The 22918-nt window shown below is 35.8% G+C and overlaps 1 protein-coding gene and 1 long non-coding RNA gene across 4 annotated transcripts in view; one reads left to right on the forward strand and one right to left on the reverse strand.

The window, feature by feature from the left end:
• The window catches only part of Gtf2a1 (general transcription factor IIA, 1, 19/37kDa), a 38389-nt gene that overhangs the window by 14680 nt on the left and 791 nt on the right, over positions 1 to 22918 (reverse strand). The window contains exons 2-7 of one of the 3 annotated variants that reach the window (XM_005390237.2): positions 19043 to 19144; positions 11025 to 11229; positions 9093 to 9157; positions 4949 to 4988; positions 3918 to 4051; positions 807 to 1127 (exon numbers count right to left, since the gene is read on the reverse strand). In XM_005390237.2, the coding sequence (XP_005390294.1) occupies positions 807 to 1127; positions 3918 to 4051; positions 4949 to 4988; positions 9093 to 9157; positions 11025 to 11229; positions 19043 to 19144 (867 nt within the window). Of the gene's footprint in view, positions 1 to 806; positions 1128 to 3917; positions 4052 to 4912; positions 4989 to 9092; positions 9158 to 11024; positions 11230 to 19042; positions 19165 to 22918 lie in introns of all 3 variants that reach the window. The other 2 variants (XM_005390236.2, XM_013517226.1) reach the window with 2 other exon arrangements.
• Positions 20890 to 22918, forward strand: part of LOC106149164 — a 45972-nt gene continuing 43943 nt past the window's right edge. Inside the window, exon 1 of the long non-coding RNA XR_001235154.1 lies at positions 20890 to 22449. This is a non-coding gene — a long non-coding RNA (uncharacterized LOC106149164). The remainder of the gene's footprint in view (positions 22450 to 22918) is intronic.

The raw sequence follows: 22918 nt of genomic DNA on the forward strand, positions 1-22918 counted from the left end.
TGCTGCTGTTTAAGTTGACAACTTCCCTTTCCAATAAAAATTCACTTATACTGCCAAATAAATAAATAAATAAATGGGAAGTTTTGTTGCTTATATATAGTTACTGCATTATGGATTTTATATGTGGCACAAGGCAGTTCTCTTTATTTAATGTGGCTCTGACAATACAAAAGATTTAATATCCATGAAACTGTTTCCAAGAGTAAAGAGTTAGAAACAACCCTATTGCCCATCTGTATCTATTCAATATTTAACAATAAACTTTTTAAAAAATACTTACTTTAGAAGAACTTTATGACAAGATCAAAAGATTGTATCATGCTAAGGAAAGCAATTAACAATGAAAACTAAACTAGTATGGAATATGGAGCCAGGCCCAAAACGTTTTGAGTAAAACTATTGCCTTTAGTTTTTCCTGAGTTTCTTCTCCCTCAAAATGTTTCCATGGTTGTTTAATTACTAAAGTAAATAACCACATCTATCTGTTCTACCAATATCTTATGTTTAAATCACATTCAAATCTAGGAGCCTGAGAATCAGAATTACTTCCAATCTCCATTAACTTTACTAATAAAATTTAATTTGGCATATATACATTACCAGGTACATGAAACAATTGTTTTATGAATATAAATATAGCCAGAAAAATCTAAACACTAAAGTTAGGGCAATCTAGTTTTATATTTTAAAATTTTATTTGGCGTAGCACCTTATAGCCTAAAAAAAAAAGTAATCATCACCTCAGAACCAAATAAAACAGTAAGCGACTGAGTAATTCTCTTTTCAAGTATTTTCTAGAAACTTACTTCTTCCACCTGCCCATCTTCAGCTCCGTCTTTCTCTTTTTCTTCTTCTTCATCATCATCATAGTCTTCTTCTTCATCTTCATCTTCCTCAGATGATGTATCTCCAGTTCCATCAACTTGTAAGACCAAAGGGGCCTGCTGCTGGGTGGGCTGTGCCTGTGGTTGCTGCTGACCAGCTGCAGTTATCTGTGCCTGTGCTGGCGTAGGTGTTGCCACTGTGGTAGGTATAACTTGAGTCTTATTTCCTGTAAATAAGATTTGCTGAGGCTGGATGATGACGCCTGTCTGTGGTGAAATTCCTCCAGGAAGAGGGGCTAAAACCTAAGGCAAAAGAAATTACATATGAGGAACTGGTTAGAGAATCAAATACAAAACTGGCCCAAATGTTAAAGAATCATAAGAAGTAGCTGTTATCTCATACACAGTTTAAACAACTAAAGTGCAAAGCAATGTTTAGTGTTCTGACCCACTAAATTCCCATTTTATCATTAAATCTCTCACAGAAAAAGATTATCTAAAGCTAATTGTTTCATTCAGCACTTACTGTGTATGTGTCAGACATTCTTGTATAGGTCAAGAGTTATACAAGTCATTAGCTTATTTGCTTGAGATATACAAAGGTTACTTGCAAAGCCTGTCACTAAGAGGAAAGAATATGAACCTAAACTTCGTAGTCCAGAGCTTTGCTTATGCTAATTAAACTCTACTGCCTCAACAGGAAGAAAAGTGGAATGAAAATTTGAAGATTTGGATCGGATTTTGTGTAAGATCAGATACAGGCAAAGCAGAAGTGAGTCATCCAATCTCTCTAAGCTTGTCATTTCACTGCTAGTCTAGGATCAATGGTTCTCAACATTGGCAGCAAATTAGAACTGGCTAATAGCTTAGAAAGTACTAGAACATAGGCTCCATAATTTAATATTCTGATTTAATTGATGTGAGATAAAAACTATTAATCTTACTTAAAACTCTAGATTATTCTATCATCCAACCATAGCCAAAAACTAACAGTAACACTTCTAAAGTTTCTTCCTGGCAACCCATTTGGGATCTCTCTTCTCTTTCAGGAGCTATCCTATTTCCTATTTCTTTTCTCCAATAAATTTTCCTACTCTACTTTTTAAAAAAAAAGTTCCTTCCAGCCCCTTCCCTTTTGTTTTCTTTTGCGGCAAGGCCTTAATATGTAGTATAGGCTGGCTTTAAACTCACTTACATAGCCCAGGCTGGCCCCAAACTCACATCGATCCTCACACCTCAGGCTCCTGAGTGCTGAATTACAAGAGTGTACCACTATGCCCGGCAACCTCCCAAGTTCTGCATTCTAAGATTCTAAACTAAACTACAACCTGAATACATCAACAAATATTAACTATATGGATTAAAACTAACACATTTATAGTTACTAAAAATTTAAAGCATTGAGTGTCTGTTACTGTCATTAGGTTCAAGGTATTGCCTTTAAGAAAATTACAGACTAGGGCTGGAGATATAGCTCAGCAGCATAAGCGCCTGCCTGGCAAGTGCAAGATCCTGAGTTAGATTCCTCGTACCCAAAAGAAAGAAAGAAAACTACAGACTGACTATGCAAGACAAATAAAACAAAAACATCTTAAAAAAAAAAAAAAGATACTATAATAGATAATAGGTATTAGAATCTCTAATTGAAAAGTTTTTATTTCATACCATTTTAGATACTCAGTTTAAAGATGCTCAACTGATAACCTACACAAATATTGCAAGATCTAAAAATCTCCAAAATCTCAAACTCCCCTGATCCTATACATTTCAGAGAAAGGAAACAACCTGCAAGACAGGCTGTTTTGAAAATATAGAAGAGGGCACCAATTTGAGCTTGGAGGACAAGGATCATCAACATTATCTTCCTAGTAAGTAATACTTTAATTTCTATTTGTGCTTTAAGGAAATTAGTCATGCTTTTCTGTTGGGTTTATCTGGAGGGAATGGAAGGAGGTGCTAGACAAAAGGCCAAAGGCAGTTTACTGAATAAAAGAGTAATGTCAAGTGAAACCCAGAAGTGGCAACAGCACGAGTTTTGGAAAGTTGCAATTAGGTTGAATCAACAGTCCTGTTTTCTAATCTTGGCTCTACCATCATACTACTATTACATTAAAATTATGTGTTTGTGTGATTTTTTTCAAAGTACCTAGGTTCTGTAAGAAACAACCACATCTCTTTCATCTTTGTTCTTGCTGTACAATAGTATAACACTTGGTATATAAGTACAGTACAAGTATCTGTAAACTTTAAACTGCAGCTAAAGCAGTAACTGGGGGCATGGCTAGAGATAAACTTGGAGAGTTCAAGAAACAAGACCCCCATCTTTTTCCTTTTTAAATATTGTAAGCCATGTTGAAAAGTTTGGACTTTTTCCAGCAGGCAATGTAAAGTCATTAAAAAGTCATTAAAAAGTTTTAACATCTCTATGAAGACTGTAAACCAGCTTGTAAACCCAGTCAGGTTAGGAGGACAGAAGCCTAACAGCAGAGAAATTTCTTAAGAGGATAATACAGTATTTTTAATAATAAATCACGAGAGCATAAACTAAAAAACTAGATTGTGAAAACTAGTTTCAAATATAAGAAAGACTGCAAACAGGCAAAATTTCAAAGAAAAAAAAAGAAAAACTACTAAAAAGAAATGGCAGTACTACTGATACCTTGGTTATGGGAGATCAAGGGAAAACTCCCCTTTCCTCTTCCAGAAAATACGTAAGCATCATCAAACCAGTCATGCCTGCCTTCCCACCCTTTGGGAAGACCTGAGACCCAGTAACTACTTGTTGAATGAAAGAGAAATGACTAGGTTAGCAGGCTGAACGCAGAGGCGTGGTCCTGACAGAGAAGCAAATGCAGGACAATGACAAGGAATAACTAGACAACAGTAATTCAGTTTGAATTAAACAGGCTGACCACAAATTAAACTGCAAGACACATAGAGGAAATTTAAAACAACAGGGTCTGGAATATACTAGAGGAGAGTCTAAAAATTTGTATATATAAAACAATGGAGAAAAAGGGATGAATCACCTAAGTAGCCCATACAGAAGATGAAAAATGAATCCTATGGGGTTCACAACTAAAGTTCTTTTACCTGTTGTATAACAGGAGCTTGTACACCCGCAGGCTGCATTTGTGGTATAACCTGTTGTTGTAGAACCACTGACTGCTGAGGCTGAAAGATATACTGGGCACCATTGGCTGCTCTGACCACCTGAAGAAGCTGGCCTAAAGCAAAAAGAAGCATATATTCTAAGTTACCATTATAGCAGTAACCATCTCAAAATAATATAGAATGTCAAACCACCAAAGAACTCACAAATTATTAAGGCAGAAGTCTAAAAAATCTTATTGAGGGCCATCACTTATACATGTAATTATAATCATTATCTTCCCTACCTTCCCTGCATGTTCAAATGCTTTGCTTATGTTTTATTTTTCCATATACACAGTATTATTCTCCTGCAATAAGGATTTAACAACAGATTATAGGCTGGGTGTAGGAGCACACACCTGTAATTTCAGCCTCTAGGAGGCTAAGGAGGGAAGATCACCCTGAGTTCCAGGCCAGCCTGGACTACATAGCAAGATTCTGTCTCAAAGAAAACAAACAAAAACCCCAGAACAGATTATAGAGACTTTAAAAACAAATGTGTAGTTCATTAGCTTCAAAACTGCAAAATGTAATAGAAGTTTGCTGAACTAATCATCAGTGCCACATAATATTAACTGTATGACCAGTTTATATACAAAGAACCAGATATCTCACAAATAGGGTGTTCTAAATTACCCAGAATTTTGAATTAACTAGTAAATAAATTATGCTAATAAAATATGTAGCAAGAAGAGTCCCTAATTTGTTCTTTATGAATTTAGAAATTAACCAAATAACAAAAAAATAAAACAATGAGAATAGATTACAGGGTACTTCTCAAAAACAATTTTCATCTTCTCAAGAATAATTATGGCACCATGTAGGATAGCCCTCGAAGTTACTTTAATAACCTAAGGCAAATGGTAAAAGAAATATAAATCAAAGAAGTTTGGATGCAATTTTCTGAAATGGTTTCACTCCTTATTTCTATTTACCCGAATTTGTTAATATCTGTTGAACAGGAGTCACACCTGCAGGTAGTGCCAAGGTAGCAGCTGTGGCAGCAGCACTCTGAAAATATAAAAACAAAGGAAAAATATAAAAATCACACATGTACATAAAAGTATCTCAGTGTACCTCTAACGTTTTACTTGGCATATGAAATTTTTTGTTTAGCACATACTAAAATGAAAAGTTCTAACAGTAAGTCTAAATCTCATGTTATTAAATAATATATGACAATCTAGCCTAAATAACCTGATTACTGTATTTTAAGAAGCAATATAATTATTTATTTGCATTTTTCCCCCTAAAACACATACTCTAAGGAAATCGCAAACATAATATTTTTAATCTCCCTCTTCAATTTTAAGGCCTTCATATGCTCACTCTAAACTGTATATCCTTAGACACACCCACACTAACAAGAGACAATACATAACTACCATTATTGCTTCCTTTTCCCTTCTTTGCATCCTTAAACTCAATTTCTTTCATGAATACACTTTAGGCAAAATTATAAGTGTTGTATCTTCGTTTCTTAATTTTTAAAATTTCTACTAGAATCAACAGATCTCCATTGAAAACACTGTATCTGAAGAGTACAGCTGGCAATCCTACCCTTCTAAGATGCTGTATTATCCAAAAGGAAAAAAGGAATATATTGGCATCATAGTCTAGGTGAAATCTATACACACTGAGCATTCTTTACCCAAAATGCTTAGAACCAGAAGTGTTCTGCATTTTTATGTTCGTATGTCCTTGGGGGACATATTCTGCATTTTTATGTTCATATGTCCTTAGAACCAGAAGTGTTCTGCATTTTTATGTTCATATGTCCATGTCCGTGGGGATAGGACCCATGGAATTAACTTATGTTTCATATACACCTTTACACATATAGCCTGAAGCTAATTTTATACATTCTCAGTGAGACCTGAGCTTTAGTTGCAATTCTTATATAAAGTCAAGTATAGAATTTTCCACTTGCATCATTTCAGTGCTCTAATTCTGGAACACTCTGGATTTCATACTTTCTTGTCTTTTTTTTCCCCACCTTGCGGTATTGGCGATTGAACCCAAGACCTCCACTACTGAGCTATACTGCCAAACTGGGCTTGAACTTGTGATTCTCCTATCGAACCTCCCAGAGTGCTAGATTACAGGTATGTGCCATGACACCTGGCTGGATTTCACACTTTCAAATTAGAGATGCTCAATCTATATTAATAAATTTAAAAAACCTTAAAATACTTAGAAAAGTCATTAATTTTTAAATTTCTGTATCTTAAAACGCAGCTGAACAATTACATTTCATACACACACATACACACAATACACACATACTCAGGGTATTTGGGACTATATTCTAAATTTCTTTAAATCCAAAAATAAATTCTTGACTGTTTCTGAAAACTTCATTTTTCCTCTTACCTTCCCTTAGAAGAATTACATCACTATTTCTTTATTCTGTACTTTACATATTTCATTTATCTCACCATTAACTATGTCTTTTTCTCCCTCCCCCTTCTTTCTTCTTAAAAGTACCAACGCTCTGTACAGTAAATTTAATCTGTACATTTTAGAAGCATTCATAATTGGATAAACTTAGACAAATAAATATATACACATTTTGGAGATACTAATGTCAGAGAAGTCAACACAACTTAGAAAACTGTATTAAACTGGGTTAATGATACAACTATTATCTAAATACAGCTTTCAAGGAAACAAATCTGGTCAGGCATGGTGGTACATGCCTATAATCCCAGCACTCAGGAAGCTGAGGCAGGAGGATTGCCATAAATTGGAGGCCAGCATAAATTACAGCAAGTTCAAGACCAGCCTGGACTACATAGCAAGACCTTGTCTCAAAAAAACTACAGAAAACAAATTTGTTGTTGCCACTTGATCAGCTTAAGTAATTTCTGTATCTTGAGTCTCAAATTCCAACAGGTTCATCCATCTATAAGTTAGATAACCAACCACACAATTCAAAATATATCTATATAAGCAGAAGAAGGTAATCTGAATTTAGTATGTTTAACATATTAAACAATCACTTACTTGTGAAAAATATTATTTACAAATATTAAATGCCTATAATTCATACTTTAAAGATAACAGATCTCTAAAAATAAACTAACATGGTAGTGTCTGTATAGCATACATAAATTTTCTTCTTATATTTTATGAAATACAAATGTGTTATGCTCAAACATAATGCATTTGATAGATCGTTTCAAAACAAGAACCTGCAAGTGGTTTGCTCTCACTCTCCCAAATAGCCTTCTGCTAAATATTATACTCCCATTATCTTACATTTTCATGAAATTACTTAATTTTTCAATAAGCCATTAGGAAAGTCAGAAGTATTTTTACTGAATATCTATAAATTGGGAATAATAACATAAACTGACAAAAATCCAACAAAAATCCAAATACTTTTCTTGGTAAAGTGCCTTTACTGATTAATTTCAGAATACGTAAAATTCACAGAGGAAGCACTGACTAAAAATACATAGAATGCTAAAATATATGTAAACGCTAATCTATTTTCTGACATTGATTTGTTTAAAGACACATGCCATTTATTTATTTGTTGGTTGGTTGGTTGGTTGTTTTTGAAACAGGGTCTCACTGTGCAGTTTAAGCTGGCCTTTAACTAGTAGCAATCCTCCTGCCTCAGCCTCCTGAGTACTGGGGTTAATGGCGTGCACCACCACACCCAGCGCCACATACCCTTTAGAACCACAGACCTAATTAGTAAGAAATGAAATACTGATTTTATCCAAGTCTCTTAAATTTAAACATAGTATAAATTTTTACTTCTCTCCCACAACACATTTAAAATTTTCAACATTAGGAGGGACTACTCTAGGTCGTAGTACCAAAATCTGGTTTATAGTGACTTTTGAGTTTTTCTATAGGAAACAGTCTTACCTTAGTAACATAAACTGTAGTTTGAACCTGTGAGTGAATTGGGACAGGTACTCTCAGGGGATATGATAGTGATTCTCAGACCTTAATCCACGACCTATTACCCACTAAAGGTGAAGATACCACTTTCCCTATCCGCTTTTGCTAACAATGCACGGAATTTGCCCTTCCCTTATTCCCTACTCTTACTACAACTCAGTCAACTCAACCTCACTGTCCCGAGATCAGATCCCACAGGTCCAAAGCAGGATTCCACCACGGTTCTGGGTGGCATACACGTAGCCCTGCAGGCCCTACTGTGTCTCATGTCTTGCTGGTATAGCCTACGGACTAAGTGCACTGTAACATCAGGGAGAACCCCAAGATATCGCCAACAGTAAGAACAGCTGCTGAGGAAATCTCCTACAACACGAGGCTGTACAAGGACCCAAGTGGAAGTTACCACCTCCTAGCCTGCCCCAGCAAAGCCATAAAAGCTAGTCTCATTTTTCTGTTAATAGCCCAGTCTGATCTTCTCAGGCAGACCTGTGTTACTTTCAGCTATTCCTCTCAAGAGGAAGTCTTTTCTCTATTTTCTTTTCCTTCTCAATTAAAGCTTCTGCCTGTAAATTTGTGTTGTTGCTTCCATTTTAATTTTTATTATTCCTGAAACAAATTTCTATTAAATGTCCTAAATCATTTAAAATTTTAAAGGCTGAGGGTTAAAAAAATTTTTGAGAACTTAGAATTAAATGCAATTTTTCTGCATAAAGGTTCTTGTGCAGCCTGGAATTCCACAACTTTATGCAGAAGAGCTGGAAATACAAATAAAGGCTCCTGATATTTGTGAACTTAAAAACTGCAATTTCTACTATCATGTAGAAATTTGCAATTCTGCCAAGGTTTGGATTTATGAGGTTCATAATATATGGGAGGAACTGTGGCATAAGTTTGGTTGGTCTCCTTTAGCTTCTTTTTCAAAAACAGCAGATGGACCATCTACCACAAAGCACCATTCTTTTGGTTTTTTTTAACAGAAAACTGCACCATTTAGTCAACCTTAATGTCTAAGTACCAAGTTAAACTTTAGAACTGCTGCTAAGGACAATATTTAGGAAATTTAAATTGGGGAGTGGTGGAGCTATTTCGTCCAAGTCTTCAATAATCTTCAATTGTTAATATCCATATACCCAGGCAAACCAACAATTTGTATTAGAATAAATGAAGGCAATCTAAGTGTTATGTCCTATGTCTTACCATGTTTGAGGCATTCATATGTTGTATCAGCTTAGAATCAGGAACAATAACTTGTGGTGCTGTGGCTAAGAGAAAAAAAAAATAAGCACACATGCAAGCAAAGAAACATGAGGCTATTTCATAATCACATGAATGATATCTACACTGATTTCATGTTTTTAACATTTTCTACATTAGAACACTTAACCATTTGAGTTTTGGGGTTTTGTTCTGTTTTTTTTTTGGAGTCGGAGGCGGACAGGGTCTCCCTATGCAGTTCAGGCTGGCCTTGAGCTCACTTTGTAGCCCATGCTGATCTCAAACATGTAATGATCCTCCTGCCTCAGCCTCCCAAGTGCTGGGATTACAGGCATGTACCACCACGCCTAGCTTAACCATTTCATTTCCATGGAAAACAACAGTTGCATTATGCTGACTCTATAATGAAAAACTAACTTAAAAAATTTAGATTACAATGCAAGGATATAAAGAAATAGAGAAATAGGAAATAGTTAAAGATATTCAACATCTAAATAAATACATTTCTGTGCATTCTTAACAAGTTAGAATTTTCAAATATAATTAATCCTGCCTTATTCAGTATTAACTTTTACTTAACTACTCTAATGTACCACTGTTAGAATGAGTTGCTAATTTATTAAGAGTAAGCTCACGAAGTTAAAACTATTCTTTTAATTTACATAGCCCTTTTCTTCCAACCTGACGACAATCATGTTTCTTTCAACTGTTTAAAAATACAATTCAGAAATAATGGCAATGTTACTTAAATGTAAAGAGAATTGTTTGATTCCGCAAATTTCAGAGAATAGACAGATAATTCCATTATCCTAATATTCTCTGAGTGAAGAAAATCAAATTTTAATTTATGATGACCTAAAATCCCACTGCCAGGCCTCAAAGCAATAGGAGGAACAGTCATCAAAGATGAAAAGGACACAATGATTCAATATAAGGTACAGATTTAAAATAATGCATTGAAAGTCTTTGATATAAACAGTAAAATAACCCAAACAGAATTTTCTACTGTATGTTACCATCAATTTTCTGTCTTACATATATTATCAGATGAGACTAATATGTTAACTACATGGTTACCTTAAACTTTTCATTTACCGTCACTCCTCTCCAATTACAATTAAATTCACTAAATTAGAATGCTCAGAAAAGTTTGTAACTGAACTGATGTTGGTCAATAGGGAAAAATACTTGCTACATGCAGTGGACCAAGCTTCTTAGCCTTTCAGGCCAAGATTATCCTCAGGTGTTAAATGGAGCTAAAAGTTACTTCACAAAACCATCGTAAGGTACTACTGAAAGAATAAAAAATGACCTGCACATTGCAAAGTATTGCAGATATACTCTGTAAATACTTGGTTTTTTCTTACTTTAAACCAAGTAATATATTTTATAAAACTCCTCCAGTGCTTAAGATACATGGATAAAAACTAAACTTAAACATGTCTGTGAAGGAATACATATCATAAAGAAAGGAGGTAACTATTTTATCAAGTAAAATAATGAAGTCCCTAGCAAATAACTTCCACAGCTTTGACCTTTTTTAGGAAATACATCCCTATGCAGTGGTACCTCAGTTCACAAACTTAATTTGTTTTATGATTTGGGAGAAGATGGTTGCATGTGTGCTGTGTTTGTGCAGGGAAGACAGCATGGTTGTGTTTGTCACCCAATGTGGAATTTGTAAAAGGAAGCAAAATTTTGTCCCACAATTTGCTTGAGAACTGACTGAAATACTTGCAAAAAGAAGCATTCCTGAACAGGTATTACTGTATAGCCTTCTTGAATGAAAACAGTGTAATCTTTTGTTTACCAAGCACCTCTTAAAAAGAAGATTCAAGAAACCGAGAATATTGCTTCTTTGAGAAAAACAACTCCAACTTTCAGGTTCAACCAGGGAAACAAATTCAGTCTCACCTTGCTGTGACGCAGGAATAAGAACCTGCTGGGTCTGTGCTTGTTGAGGTACTGTCTGCTGAGGTTGAGTTTGCTGATGGTGGTGGTGGTGATGGTGTTGCTGCTGCTGGGGTTGATGCTGTTGCTGAACTTGCAATAAAAGCTGCTGTTCTTCTGAATGAAATCCATCTACTGCCCTAGACTGCATCAGTTTACTCTCCCATAGCTAAGACAAAGACCATTAAAGATCTGTTAGTGAAATAAGATTACATAACTCTGGACATTGGGACAAAATATATTTTTACTAGCTGTTCACCTCCACCCACACCTCCTAGGTATAAATGGGGATTGAACTTAACCCCATTCACAATGGGCTACATCTTTAACCTTTCGTACATTTTATCTTAAGACAGGATCTCACTAAACTCCCCAGGCTGGGTGTGAATTTTTGATCTTCCTGCCTCAGTCTTCCAGAAGGCTGGGACTATAAACATGAGCCATAATGTGTTACTAAATTTTTCCATTATAAAAACTGATACAGCTACAAAATATACCATCAACCATCAATTCCTTTTTTGAGGCAGTGTCTCATTACGCAGCAGGCTTGCTAAGCTCCTGAGAGCTGGGATTATAGGCCTGTGCCACCACACCCAGACCAATCATTCTTATGAAAGTATAAACAATGAAAACAAATCTTCAAAGAATTAAATCTCATCTGCATTTTAGAATACTAAAGAATTTTTTCTTTTTTTTTATATCTTCAACGCATTTTCTACAATAATTCTTTAATTGGCAAGTCTTACTGAACAGTTTTTTTTTTATTTTAAAGAGAAAAAAGGTAACTATTTGAAACTCAGTGACTCAACAGTTTTATGAGGATACTCCTGGTAATCAAAGATTATCTTCTGGCTGGGCATGATGGTGCACTCGTGTAATCCCAGCACTTGGGAGGCCAGCCTGGGCTACACAGTGAGCTCAAGAACAGCCTGGACTACACAACGAGACCTTGTCTCAGTAAACAAAGATCTTTTATAATAGCAAAATCATTATTAAGCAATTTATACAATTGTCTCCTTAATACAAAATATTCTGCTTCTTAAATAACAGATAAAGAACACAAAATCACCTCTTCCTAAATTAGAAGAATGGGAAACAGGCAACAGAGGAAATCTCCAAATCAGAAAAGCCCCAACTTTTCATCTGTCTAACCCTACATAGGAAAAAGAAACGGCACTACCTGACGGTCTTACAGGTTTTCCCAAATTCACCCACCTTTTAAATTCACCCTCCTTTTCCCATTTTGGCAAAGACTGACAATCATCTTTTTTTACTTTTTGTTTTTTGGTTTGGTTTTTTTTTGTAGTTTTTCTTCCAGTACCGGGAAATGAACTCACGACCTCACACTTGCCAGGCAGGCGCTGTGCCGCTGAGCTAAATCCCCAGCCCTTTTTTTTTTAACTTTTTGGTTTAGCGACTTTTACATATTGAGCATTCCAAATCCAAAAATTCAAAACATTAAATGCCCCAAAATCTGTAACTTTTGGGATGCTGACATGATGCCACAATTGGAAAATTCTACAATATGAAATTTTGCTTCATGTGCAAAATTACCAAAAATATTGTATAAAATTACCCAGAAGCTAAGAATATAAGGTGTACATGAAACAAATGACTTTCATCATATAAATATGCCAAAATCTGAAAAATTCTGAACTCCAAAATAAGCATTTCAGGTATGGGAAACTCAGCTTGGATTTTCTCATTTCACTGTAGGATAGATAAGAAATTGGTGAAGAACAAAAAGGAGAAAAAGAAAATATCTGCAACTATTTCATCCTTCCCCCAATACATTTCCTCTCTACCAGATTTAGTGCTCAATCCAAAACCTCAACTCCGTAAGAAATTACTCAACAATGTCAGAAAACAATGTTTGAAATACAAATGAAACAATCTGGTCATTTTGCATGCAAATCTACACATACTTTTTTTCTCTGCTCCAGAGTCTGCTCTTGAGATACTGCCTCACTCATCCAAGGCTTCTGGTAGACCCTTTAAGTCCTTGCCATACAGAAATTTTTATTAATCTCCCAATCCTTTCCCATTCCAAACATTCTAGATTTATGTCCACTTGCTAATGACAAATCTAGTTCATGTTTAACAGCTTAATGAACTAGTAAACAATTTTCCCAGTGCAACCGTCCCCATAAGAGGTCCAGTACAGATATTCCTTATTTAATGACTATTCGGACTTACAGACTGCTGCTTGGACTTACAACCTTTTTTTTTGTATAGCTGTGTATGTCTTGTTGTTAGAGCTTCAGTATCTTTTTATGATACAGTATATGTTATTTATATAGTACTATGATTTTTTTCTGATTGTACTGTACTATGCATTATACTGTACATTATAATTTTACATTGTTATACATTATAGTACTGCATGTAAGAGTTACACAAATAAAAGCAAAGTCATCACCTTGGAGTTTCCTTTGACCATTTCTTTGTTCTGAATATTATAACGTATATACTATATACAATTCCTCATTTAGCAACCAATTCATTAAAAGACCTGGTGGCAGCAGCCCTTTGGTCATTAAAAGAAGAATTCTTGTATTTAATCTTGCCTGAAATCTGTTCTTCCAGAGATAGTAACCATACATGCTGGTTGTGAAAATTCAGTTATATATCCATGTAAAAATACTATCAGAGTCTAAAGTCAATAATTAGTAGAAGTCAGCTAATATTACTGAGAGTAAAGGTTTTAATTACATAATGGAGCATTACACCAAAAGTCAGGAAATCAGTTAATCTTTGTTTAGCTACTGAGTCCAAAATGATTTATCTTGGTTGGGCATTTTCCTTTTAAAAAGGGAAAAAACTGAATACAATTACTTTCTTTCAGTTAATAAATCTAAGCCTCTGCAAACACCAGATTAAAAAACAGCTAGTTTCCTTTTGTATTACCAAAACACTATTTTTTTTGGTATCAGGAATCAAACTCAGGACCTTGCATTGGTCAGGCGGGTACTATGCCACTGAGCTGTATCCCTAGCCTAAAACATTATTTTCTAAGAGTTCAAATTTGTCTGGTTCATTTTTGTGAAGTGGGCTCCTAGCATAACGTATCACTAAAATAGGCACTTGCATGTCAAAGAAAACACATTAATGTATTACATATAGTAAGGTTCTCACTCTGTCACCAAACATGTATCTCTTCTTCCAAAAGAAAATACAGTCTCTGCTTGTATGGGGCTGGTAGGAGAGCGATTTAATCATGCTACTCAAAATAATGTACAATATAAAACTTATGAAATGGTTATTTCTGGAATATTTTTACATGTAACTGACCACATGTAACTGAAACCTCAAAAAAATGAAACTGTACATAAATACTGTACTTATTTAGAAAGCAGATTCTTAGATTGCATTCTACTATCCCTATAGTCAGACATTCTAGAGCAGAAACCCCCAAATTTGCAGTTAACTAGCACCCCAGATTTTTTTTTTTTCCCAGTACCGGGAATTGAACTCACGACCTCGCGCTTGCCAGGCAGGCGCTGTGCCGCTGAGCTAAATCCTCAGCCTCTAGCACCCCAGATATTCTCTCCCTTTCTAAACACCAATTTCAGCCACGCATCATTTATTAGATCCCAAATAAGACAGTCTGCCCTGAAGATGTTCATACTTACTAAAGCGGACTCAGTGTTGTACGTGCAGAAATAGAAATGTCTGTAATGCACAAGTAGTAAGTGATTGCTTTACTTTGAAGCTGTGTGACTTTAATTTTTGCCTTGTTTTGGGATCTGTGAGAGAAGACCGAAGATCACAGGAATATAATTTAAGGTTAAAGTATGTTATATTCCGGGAAATGTGCCATGATAAGGAAACAGGTGTATGCCACCAGGTACAGCTGAAATGTAGAATGTTTTGATAAATAAAAATTTGTAAATGTCTAAAATTAGCTGGTAATACCAGCACTTTGGGAGGCTGAGGTGGGAGAATTGCAATTTGAGGTCAACCTAGGCAATTTAGCAAGGCCCTATCTCAAAATAAAAATAAAAGCCTGGGAGGCAGCTCCAGATAAAGGCCTTGGGTTCAATTCTCAGTACTGAAGGAAAAAAACAAAAAAAGGTTATGTTTTAACTATTGGTTGCTAACAAACGTTAACACTGTTTTGGCAACAGTAATCACTATGCTATAGTATTACACAGGGATACCATGGAAGACAACCTGAATACAGGATTGTTATTTATTTGTTTTGCTTAGAAAATAGGAAGCACCCTTTCCTAATCTTTACAATACTCCCTTTTTCCCCAAGTAACTATTATTTCTTGCAGCCCTACTTTTGCAATCTTTCCCTTGGTGTCTATAACTGACAAAATTCATATTCTATTCCCCAAATGATTAAGATGTATATTTGTAGACATGTTAAGTACATATTTCAGTAACTAAAATTTATTGAGTTCCATGTACTTTCTAAGTATTTTATATGCACAGACTTGCTTTTCACAAAATAATTCTATAAAATAGACATCATCACTCTTTTTATAGAAAAAGAAACTGAGGAAGAAGTAACTTATCAAGATCAACAACTAAAAGCAGGCACAACTAGAATATAACCCAGGTAATCTGACTCAGCCTTAGAGGTTGCTGTGTTCTTTGAATTTTGCACTCGGTACCTCACCTGCCTTACTGTAGTCTCAGCTTTAACCCAAGCTTCTAATCTCTGAACTAATACTGCTAGTGTCAGAGCACCTAGTAGCTTTCTTTTTACTATGAAGTACATAGAAGATGAAAGACCTAGATTTGTATCTCTACCACTTGCTAAGTGTCCTCGTCAAAGCACAATGTGAAGCTACTTTCTGATGTATAAAATGTGAACCTATTGCTTCCTGGCGATATGTTAGGCTAGAAATTCTGAAGGAGTACCAGCTTTCATAAAACATCTAGTTCCAAAATAAAACATATGAATAATTCCATTTTTGGGCTTCCCAGAAATGTTAAGGCAACAGAAGGTTTCCCTAAGAGCAAAGCAAGTAAAAAATAAATTATTCAATTTATGGTGCAAGTACTTATATACACCTAACTACAAGTATGTACTTATAATTAGAGTACATTTAGAATAGTAAATTGGAAGCGCTTCTCGACTGGGGATGATTTTGCACCTTGCCCCTAGGGCAGTTTGATTGTGGTTAGAGACATTTTAGTCACAACTGAAGGATACTACTGGCATCTAGTGGGCAAAACCTAGTTATGCTGCTAATGTGTTAAAGTGAGTAAGACAGCCCTTGTGGTAGTTACCCAGTCCAAAATGTCAACAATGCCCAAGCAGAGAAACCTCAATTAAGGGTAGATAAAACTGAATTTCAAAAAAACCCTGACTTTCACATTTACTTTCAACTGAGGAAACCCATCTCGTTTTGTTTTAACAGAAACAAAGGTTATGTTTTTGTATTTCCTGTGGTACTTGCTGTTTTGATATGATAGATCTGAGAGTCTAGAAATCAGGAATTTAATATTTACCTTGAAGAGAATTTCAGACTATAATCCCCACCTACTCACCAACCCAAAACACTGTACATGCAAATATGACAGAGCTACCTTTAATACATGGTCACTCATTAAAGTTGACTTGTGCAGTTTAAGAAAAAACAGCTCCCAAAAAATGGGCTGAATTTTTTTAACCATCACTTTTCCTAGTAAGCCCTTAAAATTATATGCATTGTCATCAGGTATCTGATTCACACTACCGCCTTTACAGCTTTATGCAAGTTGTCCAAACCTGCATGGCCTAGTATGTCAGCCACCAAGTAGGTGTGCTAATTTAAGTTTAAATTAACTAAAGTAAATAAAAATGAAATCCCTCAGTTTCTCTAATCATATTTTAAGTGCCTAATAACTACACGACTAGTGACTACCATAATGGAGAACACAGACACAGAACATTTCCATCACTGTAGAAACTCTTTGGAGCCAGGAATGGTGGCACATGCCTGTAATCCCAGCCCTCAGAAGGTTGAGGTAGGAGGATAACCATGAGTTTGAGGCCAACCCAGGATATATAGTGAATTGAAGGCCAGCCTAGAACACACATCAAAACTTTGTCTCAAAAAGCACCCCCTCCCAAATTCTTTAGGATAGTGCTGGTTGTCCAGCTGTTAAATTTAGAGCACATTCTTCAAATTCTAGTGAGATCCTGAAGAAGTTTAGTGTAGTGAATTAAAATAACAAACTCACTTTAGTCTTGGTTTTATTTTTAACTTCTATTGCACCCAAAAGAGTACATCCCATTTAAAAAAATATTAAATTATTTTGTCCAGTTAGATTCTAGATCAGCATTCGTTACCTACCAGTACAGCTAAATATTTACTAAATGTCAACTACATATTATAGGCATTGCGGTGGAGGCTGGGGGTTCAAATTTGAGTAAGTCACACTTTTTAATCATTAAAATCTAATTAATCACTGCATGATCTAGAAAGCGTCCGTGTGTACCTAAAAAGTCAATGTAATGAAAATGCAAGTGAAGTAATTTGATTGCAAAGACAATTTTCTTTGGAATTTCTTCTTTAGGGACCAACAGGAAAAATCAACTCTCCAGATTTTCAATGTGCAAAGCAAGAGTTAGTAACAACCTAGCCTAACCACTACTCTGACCTAAGGTAAATTACTTAAAAATCTTTATGACTCATTTTTATATACCTACAAATGTTAAGGTTCCAAAACTACAAGCACAACCTCTAGGTTTCATGTTACTCTTCTGGTTAAAGCACACAAAAAATTTGTTCTCCAACAGTCAGGTAGTTGGAAAAAGAAAAAGTATTTTGAGTGATGAGTTCTTAAAAATTCTGAAATGTGAAAATCTGAAACCACACACCAATGAACTATTCATACTGTTAAAATAAAAACAGGTAATCTGTCTTGTACTTTAAATGGATTTTCAACATTGTACAGTGGTCACTGAAATGAATATGCAAATCTTTCAAATATCAATACAGCTCATCAATACTGAGTACACATTCTTTTAATATTCAGTTCTTCAGAATGAGAAGTACATATAAACTGAAATTCTGTTGCCTATGAACCATTATCTCAAGGAGAAGCACTTGTGTGTTTGAATTGTGAGCCAGTTGCTTTTCTCATAGAATATAGTTTTTATCTGAAAGAGTGACAAACCACAATTTTTCAGACTTGAGCATTTAGTAAATCTCTAAAGAAAACCCAGGAATCCAAAGACACACTGTGCTTTGAAAACCTGTACTCTAACCAACAGTGCAAAATATTACACAATTTGAGTCACAACAATATTAGGAAAACACAAATCTAATTTAAGAAATCTAAATATTTCTCCTTACATCCAACAGTCACAAAACTAGCTCCCAACTCAGACTATATTATAAACCTAACTTTAGCCCACTCATCAAGAATCTGACGCAAGAACCTTAAATTCTTTTGTCAAGCACTTACTCAATCTTTACAACCTAAAACAAATTCAACAATATAAATACATTAGGGCCATAAAATTTTTCAAAACAACCTATTACATGCATGTCAAGTAACTAGACTGTAAAATATAGCATACTGGTTGTCCAACAGTCATAGCTAATGCTATTCCTAAACACTATGCATTTTATATACCTATTATATTTAATACATTTTATATACCTGTTACATTTAACGCTCCAACAACTCTGCAGGTTTAAGTATACCAATTCTAACATGTAAGGAAAATGAAATACAAAAGGAGCATAGCAGTCTTACTCTATAAGCACCTGCACTCCCTTTTAAGTATATACTTTGTTTCTTCTCTCTAAATCTACGTGTGCCTCTCAAAAATGAAATTAAAAAAAAAGTAAAGAAGTACCTTGCCTAAAATCAGGGGAAGAATGAATGAATAGAATTGGGATTTAAAACTAATACCCTTCACTACATATACTACCTCCTTCGAGTTAAACATTAATCTTATGGAAAAATTATAAATTCATTTTTGGGTAGAGAATGGTGGGGAGCTATGGAAAAGAAAAAAGAGATGAACTCACAGTTTTTAGTTCCATCAAGACTTGTTCATCCACTCCATCATCCAGAAAGATGTCTCTCACATCATTAATAACATCTTCAATCACTGACCTATATAGTTTAGGCTTTAAAGCAAAAATAAAGTCTTTAAAAAGATCGTTTGTTAACAGGTTTTCACAATTTCAAAATAAATACAATCATTATTTTGCCGAGATCTATTTTAGAATTTAAAATTTTAAAGATATGGCCGTCTGTCATAACTGTATTTTAGCATTTAAAAACTTAAGGATATGGCCATTCCAATAAACGTTATTTGCCCTAGCTAAAATGGACTTAACGCAATTTTAAAACAGAAAGTCCTTATGTATACAAGGCCCATACAATTTCTGTTAGTAATTTCCTGTGTTGTAGTCAAAAACCTAGCATGTTTAAAAATAGCTCCAGTTTCATGGTTGGTTTAATCCTTGTTACATTTAATAATCATACCATAAAATCTTAGCCTATGACAAACCTTATTTTCAATAACCATCTGCCTGCTAATAACCAGCAACCTAATGAATGTTCAAGTTTAGAAATCAGTGCACTTCTTCTTTTTCTGACCTAGTCTATACCTTCAAGCTGTACCATTAAACTGTTACTATACCCACAATTACAGGTTTCAAGGTCCCAGAAGAACAAGGTGCTCTGATCCCTTTACCACGATTATTCTCTTTTTACTCTTGCCCAAGTGATACAATGGAACAAAATCAACACTCATGTATGTTCATTTTACTATCACTATTATTACTGTGTTGGTATTACCTGTAGTGCAGCTGAGGTAAAGAAGTGGAGACTGGCTTCTAAATAATTACAAGAATAAAATGAGACTAGATGTGAAGTACTTTAAAAATTTTTTTTAAAAAACGGAGGGAGTGCCAGGTGTGGTGGTGCACACCTGTAATCCCATCACTTGGGAGGCTGAGACAGGATTGCTGCAAGTTGGAGGCCAGCCTGTACCACAAAATGAGTTCAAGACCAGCCTGAACTGCATAATGAGACCCTGTCTTAAAAAGACAAAAAAAAAGGAGTGAAAAATTAGCCTAACTCATATTTATTTTTACCTTGTTAGACAAGGGAAAGTGCATGTCAGATAATGCAGTAGTTCCCTACCTAAAATCCCGTGCCACAGAACTAATGTTAACAACTTTTTTGGGGCTTAATGCTTTGCCATTGCTTGGGTTTTATAACTTGCTTAAGGTAAAATTTACTGGTTATCCAATAAAACCAATGGTTTGCCCTCATGAGCAAACCTCAAACAAATAAATACTTCATTATCATCTTTATCAGTAACAATGTCATCATAAGGAAATCTCTTAAACTCATCTTTTCATTATTCCTTTTTGTTACAACCAAAATAATTAATCCATCTGACCAGTTTTACTTTGCCAAATCTGCCTCTGTAAACTTTATTAATTAGTAAAATCTGCATCTCTACAGTTCCTTCTTATTATAGAAGTAACATATTCCTAACAATGGGTAGGTATCTTACCTACAGTGATTTAACTACAAAATTACAAAAGTTTATCTAAAGTGTTGCCTATTATAGACTATGCAATTTTAAAACTGGCAAGACAGATCTCAAACTTACGATACATACAAGAGCTGGGCAAAAAACGACAGCATGTTTAAAAATTAATGACAGTAAAGGACATGCTACCATTAATGCCCCTCAAAATATTCCCACTTTTTTCAAACACTTATCCCATCCTTGCCACTTTCTGAAGCAGTCCTCCTTTGCGTCTTTTCATGGCTGCCTCAATGTTGTGAATCAGTTCAAAACATTTAAGGCACTATGGTGTGTCTTCACTTTTTTTTTCTTTTTCCCCAGATGTGGTACCATGGAACGTCTGGCTCTTTCCCAAAGTCAAAATGACCATGAAAGGTAAATGTTTTTAATACATCTGGGGTATCCAGGCAGCCACAACTGCATAACCAAGCACACTCAGGAAACCGGACCTCCAGAACTGCTTCAGAAAGTGCCAAGAACGCTGGCCTAAGTGTTTAGGGTTAGGGGGAGTATTTGAGGATTAATGGCAATGTATCTTTCACTATAATTTTGCTTTAAAGACTGTGCTTTCTTCTGGTACTCCCTATTTAACGAATCAATCATACTTTAAAATTTTGCTTCTGTGCCTTAATGAACGCAAAACTTGATCGCTTAGCCAATTCAAAAGCACTAATGTTGAAGGGAGAAAGGAAATGTGTTGTCTTCACAAAATATGTACGGAAAGAACAATTTAACACAATTCCTCATAATTTGAAGTCCTTAAAATAATGTTTTTAAAAGCGCGTTGGCATGCAGGCACTATCTGACATACCCAATTTCTAAATTACTATTTAAAATTCTAAGCTTTACTTGAACCAAAGTCTTTGTATTTCACTGTATTTTATTACACAGAGTAATTCTGGTTTGTCCTCAATTTTAAGAAACAAATATTCCAAACCTTAAAACTGGTAAACTAGAGGGCCATGAGTGGCACTGTCAAGTGATAAATTGGAAGGATCCTCTGAAAGCGTTAGTTCTCTGATGCAATGTTAGAAAGTAATTTGGATCAATTTTTACACAAGCTACTGTGTTAATACCCAGTGCAATACAAATACCCCCTAATTAGTTTTTTTTAAAAAAAGCATGTTTGCTATAAGACTCCTCACTCATTAGTCCCAATTCTCCTCCACAAACGTAAGACTCTATACAGACACCTATATGGAAGCTTTATTCATTTATTTCTGTGAAAAGCTCTGTGCCTATGAAATTATTGGAAAACACAATGAAATACTATGAGCTACACCTCTAACACATCTCCTGAATACTGCACTTCAACAACAAAATACTACCCAATCTGTCTTCCGCAGCTAACATTTGACGTCGAAAAGCATTTTAAATTTCCGACAATAATTCAGCTACCTTTCCACACCAAGCAAAATGATCAGTCCATCTGATCTAAAATTATTAAAAAAAAAAAAAAAAAAAAAAGACGGCCATTCGCGTATTATTTCCCCCGACAAACAAAGAGGATGCATCCCAGCTGCTACTGCAGCCAAAAACTTGGGGCTCTGAAAGCGGCGCCCACCGGGTGCAAAAGGAGAGCCGCAGGAAAAGGACCTGGGGACCAACTGCGCTCCGCACGCGCCCTCCTCTCGCCTCGGGAGCACGCACCTCCCAGCCCCGCTCGGAGCAGCTCTCACTATTTAAAGCCGGATCTGGTGTTTAAATGGAGAGGCGGTGACGTAGGCCTGAAAAGCACCTTCCCATCCTGGCAGAGTCTATATTAGAGAGCGGCAATGGCTCTATATAAACAGGGCAGCCAAAGGGAGGAGGACCACAAGGCTGAGCGACCGAAAAGCAGGCTAAGCGGCCGCAGCCATGATGGATCGACCCGAGTCGCCAACGGTACGGGGTCGGGCGGCCGCGGGCTTGGCTGCAGCCTTTGGGACCGGGCAAAAACGTGTTTTGTTGTCACAATAAAAATAAGAGTTGGGTGGACGAGTGAGCACATTGCGTTGGGGACTGAAAAGGTTATTTATGTGACTGCTTTTTGCAAACCTACGTGATCGCAAGGAACCAAAAAGGGGCAAGCGGGAAGTAGGCAAATTTCCAGGCGAAAGCGGGGGCACTGTGACCACGGCAGCTTTTTGTTTGTTTCTGGTGCTTTTGCTAGTGCAAGGTACGGTGAGGGTTTTGCTTCCCCTGCGCCATTTTACCCGTTCCGAAGGAACTGAGAAGTGCTTTTCAACCTTCGTCCTTTTTTAAAAAGAGACGTAAAATGGCCCCAGTGAAGGTTCCCAAAGCACAACCGCCGGAGACACCCGGAGGGACCCGAGCGGCCCGGGCCGCGCCCGAACCCCGGGCGCCGCGTCGA

The sequence above is a fragment of the Chinchilla lanigera genome, unplaced genomic scaffold, assembly GCF_000276665.1.
Source record: "Chinchilla lanigera isolate Chin_1 unplaced genomic scaffold, ChiLan1.0 scaffold00037, whole genome shotgun sequence".
NCBI classification, from domain to species: Eukaryota; Metazoa; Chordata; class Mammalia; order Rodentia; family Chinchillidae; genus Chinchilla; species Chinchilla lanigera.